General features: G+C 45.2%; 1 protein-coding gene across 4 annotated transcripts; it reads right to left on the bottom strand.

The window, feature by feature from the left end:
* Positions 1-27: 27 nt before the first annotated feature.
* si:ch211-13c6.2 (uncharacterized protein LOC100000125 homolog) lies at positions 28-6924 on the bottom strand. Of its 4 annotated transcripts, none has more exons than XM_061665288.1 (11): positions 6605-6924; positions 6455-6523; positions 4707-4731; positions 2877-2963; positions 2663-2811; positions 2461-2580; positions 2323-2362; positions 1159-2074; positions 974-1088; positions 436-646; positions 28-357 (listed from the first exon to the last, which is right to left on the bottom strand). In XM_061665288.1, exons 1-11 carry the CDS (start codon positions 6662-6664, stop codon positions 98-100), a joined length of 2052 nt encoding a protein of 683 aa, XP_061521272.1. In that variant the 5' UTR covers positions 6665-6924; the 3' UTR covers positions 28-97. The 4 variants fall into 4 exon arrangements, with proteins under 4 accessions (XP_061521272.1, XP_061521273.1, XP_061521274.1 ...); XM_061665289.1 differs by having other exon boundaries at positions 436-586; XM_061665290.1 differs by lacking the exon at positions 4707-4731 and having other exon boundaries at positions 6605-6623.
* Positions 6925-7126: the final 202 nt, after the last annotated feature.

Raw genomic sequence — 7126 nt, 5'->3', positions numbered from 1 at the left:
AAATGAGGGATGGATGGATACTGGATAGATAATCAACAAAGAATAAATTTTATTTCAAATCTTCCACTGTTGCTACGGTACAGTAATTAATGTAGAACTAATTCCTGGACATGAACTCCAGGAGAGTGGATGTGAGTTTTTCCAGACTTTTGGAGTACTGAGGTCTCTGGTGCATCCCGACGGATCTTTCCGTGTCCAAGGGCGGCGAGCGGGAATGGAAACCCCCCTGAGAGACCTGTTGCACGTCGCGCTGCTGAAAATGCTGTTGCTGCCGGCCGCCTCCTTGGAAGCGTTCGGGACGCTGCGCTCGCTCATCCGGGCGACGTGTCGGGTACATCTGTTGCTGACCAAAACCCTCTGAAGGACGGGAGAAAGGTGACATTAGAGTGCGTAGGTGTACCTCATGTTACGACCACTGACATGTACACTCCATACCTTCGTAACGCTTTCTGATTGAGTCGCCGTGCTCTCTGCGCCCCTGTTGCTGGTACACCCGCTGGCTGTCATGTGTCTTGGTACGGTCTCTTCCTCCTCTGTTGCCTTCCTCACCGTAGACATCTTCGGCTCTTCTAAAGTTGGAATCGTCCTGGAATGTTCTGCCGTATGAGTGTTGAGCAGACATCTGCTGGGGCGTGGGACTGCTGAGCTGTTAGAAAACAGCTCAATAAAGGTCTTTCACGCAAAACCCAGCCATGTAGAACAGTCTGAGGACAACACTGACTTCAACACAAGATGGCTGGAACTTCACCTGGTGGTGTATTGTAACATTTGCAAGTTGTAAAATGGACATGGTGTGAGTGTTAAGAAACAAAACATTTCCCCCATTCCCTTTGACTATTTGATACTACCACGAAAACCAGATGACTCGCAAGTCAACTTTAAATCGCCCATTCCTTGCCGGTACCTTGACCACAATGTCTGTTTGTAAGGGGCTATCGTGAATGCTAGCCAAAAACTGGCAAGGATGGACTACCTGTGATTGTGCGAAGCGGTCGGGATGCCGCATTGTTACGCGGATACCCTGGAGGAACGTTTCACCGGCTGAATTCGGAGCTATGAACTTGGCATCTGGCGGTCCGGCATTGAACCTGTAGCCACAAAAGTCCTGAAAAGTTAACGAATGACAACGAAAACAAAGCGTGTCAACAAATTGCTCACTTCTTGTTGGCTACTTCCACCTCCTCGGCCGTGGCGTCCGAGAAGCGGCTCTTTCTTTTGCGTCGACTGGGCGCCTCGTCACCTGCGGCCCCGTCCATGAAGCGCCGGAAAGGCTCCGGGATGGTAGACAGGCACGGGGAATCTACCCGAGGGGTCTGGAAGCTGTTGGGGCCGGCCGAAAGCGGCTCTGCTTGTTGCAGTCCGTGTCTGTAATCTCTAAAAAGATGAGCAGGTTGCTCCAAAGACGAGCGCACATCCCTCATAGGGGGTTCTGGAACACTTGACCCAAGCCTTACAACTCTATCTTTGTCAGAAGACCACAGTTGATCATCTCTTTGAGAGTCCGGACGCTGGGGCTGATAGTCCGGACGCTGGGGCTGAGGGTCCCGACGATGGGGCTGAGAGTCCCGACGATGCGGCTGAGAGACCGGAGGATGGGGCTGAGAGTCCCGATGCTGGGGCTGATAGTCTGGACGATGGGGCTGATAGTCTGGACGATGGGGCTGATAGTCCCGACGCTGGGGTTGAAATTCGGGCCTTACATCCTCTGAGAAAAACTCATTTTTTGTTTCCTGCTCTCTGTAGGTTGGGTAACCCTCTGGGGATTGATCCCAGCCCCGTTGCGTCTTCTTGCTGGGATCGACAGTATCATCCAGACGATAATCCAGGTCCGAACTCTTTCCCCGGGAAGGACCCCTCTCCCAGTCGTCCGCCCTCTCCAGCTGCTGGTCCCACGGGTTTGTTGTCGGTCTACCCCCTGCCGCATACATCGGGTGGGCCTCTGCCTTGAGAAAAGGGGCTTTCCTCAGAGGATGGGGCATTAAACTACTGCGGTGCGAGTCTTGGAAGTCCTGGTTCCGTTGGTACAGGCTTGAGTCGTTCTGTGTGTGTCTGTTCTGCCTCTGCCATGGGGGAACTGCACAGCCAAAGGACTTAAACGTTGAATCACAACAGAAACTACAACAAAACTACAGCACTGCTGCCTCTTTTTGCTACCTTTCATTTACACTCACAACTGCAAGTTAGTTATTTTTTGCTGGTTTCCATTGCTAATGGGCATAAGTATAGTATTTATTGATCTGTGAGTAGTCACCACATACAAGACCCATTATTGCTCCGTTTTGTTCACATTCACAGCTGCAGGTGTTCTGTGTATTTATTTACCTCTTGACATTAAGTTTCCCACATTCATTTTTTTCATTGGCTGCAACACAAACAAAAGTTATGTTTTTTTTTTTTTTTTTTAATTATTATTATTTTTTTTACTTTGTACATGTCGAGCCAATATGACATGCATCCTACCATGGGACGTCCGCTTCCGTCCTGCCTGGCGATGATCTCCGCTCTGGTGCGAATGATCTTTCCCACTTGGTTCATAACCGAATGCTTATCCCACGTCACCAGATCTGGACGCTTTGTCTCCTGCAATGATACACCGCTTTGAGTTACACAATTATCAAAAATAAAACAAAATCTCATTTGGATTATATATAAAATGCCCTACGATATATTTCTGCCTGTGTTTCCGCCCAATCACGTGATGGACCATTTCTGGTGAGTACGCGGTGATATTACAAAGCGTGCATGTGTATCTCGGTCCCATACTGGGATGGTCAGCATTCACGCTTGGCACCTCCTCCAAGAGGTTTAAACCTGGAACAGGAGAACACAATGGTTACGTCAAGTCGAAGTTAAGAAGTACACGCTGGGTTAATTACCGATGATCGGCTCGTCAAGCTTCAGGTATTCCACGTATTGCAAGATATCCTTGTACTTGGGCACGGTTTGTTCTCGGACCATGAGACCTGACGACACCAAACAAAGAAGCATGAGGATGCGGCAGAAGTAGAATGCAATGCGAGTCATGTTTACACTGCCTGCTCAGATTACAACCCGGAGTGACATTCACTTGTTTTCGGCACCCTGTTCCATTTATTCTGTAATACAACTGCCAATGCACATTTATGCTCAATATTTGCACCGCCCATCATCAACCTACAAGACTGCTGAATTTGAGCATGCGTAGAGAGCCAATTTGAAATTGGGACGACACCTCAAATGATGCCCATGTCGAGAACGACGTCCAAAGAAAACCAGAAGAATTCTCAATGACAGCTCGAAGGGCCAGCCAAGTGGAACCCTACGGAGGCATCCACCTGCGACTGGGGGGGGGGGGAGAGGTGTAAAAAAAATCTGATGCTGTTGCAAAAGAGAGAGAATCTGGCCCGGTAAACAGTTGAGCAAGCAAGTGCCAGAGAATAGTAACCAATTAATGAGAGAGGTTTGTAATCGTCCTGCTTTGGTAATGTTAAAAAAATGTGGCAATGGCGCAGATGTCAGAAAAAGACTGCACGATTGAGAAATAATTGCTGATTTATGCAGCATATGAACACAAAAGAATCATTTGAAGGCAGCAGCTTAAATCAACTCTCAAGAATCAAGTTAAGGTACATGAGAACCAAGTGACAGGTGATCAGGGAGAGAAAAAAAAAACAAAAACAACCTTTGAGTACTAAAGACCCAAGCTAGAGAAGTACTCATGAACCAGTCTCCACGTATTCAAGAACCAAGCTGCAGGTTAGCAAGACAAGATTCAGGTTCAAGCACTCAATCACCAAGCTACAGGTACAATAGAATCAAGCTGCGAGCACTCAAAACAAGAACCAAGTTCAGGTACTTGAGAACCAAGCTCCAGGTATGCAAGAACCCCTTTAAAGGTATTCAAGAACCAACCTGTACAAGACAAGAATCAAGTTCAAGTATTTTAGAGCAAAGGTACAGGCACTCACGAACCAAAAAGACAAGACAAGAACCAAGTGACCGCACTTCAGATACTAGAGAACCAAGTTACCTGTAATCAAGAACCAATCTACTGATACTCAATAACCAGGTACTTAAGAACCATGCTAAATGCGCTCGAGAACCAAACTAGCGATAGTCAGGAGGCGCAGGTACTTCAGATGTCATGATACAAAGTTGTAGTCTTCGTTTTCCTGCCACCTCTAGGATCAGAGGGGTAGTTCAGCTACTTTCCCTGCGTCACCAGCCTGAGGAAAACAGACAAAAAGGAGCCACAGCAACCTTTTAGTTCCTTCAAAAAAATAAATACATAACAAATATTTAGGAACTTCAGTTCTTGTGGAAAGAAATTCCCCCTCTGTTAGTGTTCCAACACAACGCTGTGATTCCAACAGAAACGATGCATAAAAGCAGACCAATGAGATTCCTGCGCTTCCTGTGACTGGGTAGTCTTGGATTTTGTGTCGGGGCTTAATTCTCTTCAACACCACCACTTGGTAAATTCAGGAGAAAATCAAAGGGACCCAGAAGTTATGTCTGATGATCCGTATGAAAATATCACCAGCTGGTGTGGCAAAATCTGGTGTTGGTACTGCGTTTCCATGATGGACATGTAATCTCTGCAAAAATCAGGCAACAGAACTTGCCTTCACATGCATACCTGTACTCGACGGCTGACAGAACAGTGAGCTAACACGTGAGGTCATCGCGGACCCCAAATGACTAGATGGACAATGGAGTCTACTTACCCGTCGCGACGGCGGCATCCTCTTTCTGCCAGGGATGAAAGGAGAGCAATACAAATCAATCAGTGCTGAGGATACATGCGATGGTTCTACAAGGGAAACACACATCTTTAACAGTTAGGTCATTCAGTGCGGTCTGTTTAGGGATACTCTGTACTTACGTAATGTTAATATGGTTGTGGGAGAAGAACAAATCCGACTAGCACTGAAGAATTTAGATAGTACTGACGTGGAAGATGAGCAAAGTGGACAAGCCCTATTGAAGTTGACGAAACTTGCCAAATCCTACATCCTTAGGAAAGTTTTTCCGGGTATAATAAAAGAACAAGGTATTGCTTGATGCCTGCAGGTGGGCAGTAGTCAAGAGGGTTGTATCCACAGGGTTCTCATCAAAGTTTCCCAGATAAGACAAACACCCCGGTGGAAGATTCAGACAAAGAAAGCAAGGTTAATTTGTTGGGGTAAAGATTCAGTCAGATAGGACCAGAAGGCAGGGTCGAGACAAGCTGCAGACCCGAAAAAGCAGATGACCAGAGTATGGAAATTGGACCAGTTGCCGGAAAGACTGGAGACGGAGCAAAACCTAAAAGTCGTAAATTGAGTTTGAGAAGATTGAGATGATCCCTACAGGAACTTCATTTTCTTGACACTTGAGTCCCAAGACGTCCTTGAGGTACACCAAGTCTAATTCACGCTTGTCAGTAGCGGTACGTAGTGGTATTGAGATGACAAATGGTTGCGGAATGGATAACAAGCTGTTCCACCACATGCCACGTCACGGCGGAAAATGCTGAAAAGGAACGAAATCTCTCATGAACCTGCCACAAGGCGGACATTCCAAGACCACACGTTTTCTTCATTGTTGGTTGACATCAGGTTGATAGTGGAGTGGTTTAGCAATGTTTGACGTAGAATGCCTTATCTCTTGGTCCCTGGCTGTTGAACAATGTTCCCGCTGTGCCGCCTTTATCACGGCTCTGGCACCACCATCTGAACACTCCATTCGCCGATGCTGTGTTGGTGACGTTCATACAGACGAGTATTTCAAGGGGGGGTAAAATGGCAAATGTTACAGAATGACTGAAAGGGACACGCAAAAAAAAACACTTGACCTGCTTTGGTTTTTGTTGTGTACCCATAAAACCATACTGCCTCCATCGTGATCACGAAAGGACGTAAGATCCTGGATTAGGTCAAACACGTTATGACATTATGACAAGGGTTTTCTTAAAAATTCCTGAAAGGCATGAATTTGTCTTCACCAAAATAATATTCTTTTTGTATATGGCATTGTTCATACAAAGCAACAAAGTGCTTCAGAAAACAACAATTCCCTCCCCATTCCAAAGAAATGGGATTTTGTATACAACTATATAATTAATAGGGCATACTTGTTTAGTCACCAAATCATTCTCAGGACAATATGTAGGTAATACATAATGAATGCTTCGAAAAAATGGCAAAGTATGTTGTTTTTGTGTCAAAACACGTGTTTCGAGGTTTCTGTTTTAGGCAAATGCATTTTTGTACAATTTCCCACTAAGCACGTGGCTCTCCTAATGAATAAACTCCCTTCAATCCTTTCATTTCCCAGCAATGTAGCAAATATAATATACAGTAAGTGAATTCAGTGAATTCTGTTTCACCATTTTGAATCAAGGAATTTCAAACGGGATAAACCTTTTTGGAGCCAAATTTCACCCATCTACAACAATGACATACAAGTATTCTTGAAAAATGAAATTCGGTACCTTTAAGTGTCCCGGCATCGTCAGGTGTATCTTATACAAATTATGGCCCCTTAAGGATATTTCACAAACCTGAAAAGTAACCCCAAAAAATAAATAAACGAAATTACGATGAAGCTCGGATGGCCAAACACTCCGTGTTAGCTCGCTTACCGAACACTCAATGAACTCCGTAGCCGAGTCATCTTCGTACGGAGTTGTCAAATCGTCCATTATTGTTTGAGCTCGTTATCGTTGGTTTCAAGTTGAATTTAACTGGTTGCGTTTACGATACTGCCTGAGGCTAAGCTAACAAACATGCGGAAGCTAGCTAGCGGCGGAACTGACACGTAAGCCGTGACATAAACGCTCAAATAATTATATTTATGGTACAAATGTAAGATTAGTCTAAATATTTCAACTTCACTATACACAATGTCAGTCAGTGCTAATCGTGTTGGTTTCGAACGGCTTGCTAGTCCACGGCATCCACTTCCGGTGGTTTACATAGGTAATTACCATTGACGCCCCCTGTCGACCTGGCGCATCACTGCAAGCCAATTAAAAAAAAAAAAAGAAGCAAGGCATACTTGCACATCTTATATGGAGGTGTAGCTCTGTGCCATTTGAGTTTGAATTTTAACTTACAATACTGAATTGTGTTGGCATCAAAATCAAACAATCATCAAACCAAAA

Source organism: Phycodurus eques, chromosome 20, assembly GCF_024500275.1.
Source record: "Phycodurus eques isolate BA_2022a chromosome 20, UOR_Pequ_1.1, whole genome shotgun sequence".
NCBI lineage: Eukaryota > Metazoa > Chordata > Actinopteri > Syngnathiformes > Syngnathidae > Phycodurus > Phycodurus eques.
Note: the sequence above shows the minus strand (reverse complement) of the source record. Positions and strands in the feature narration are given on the sequence as shown.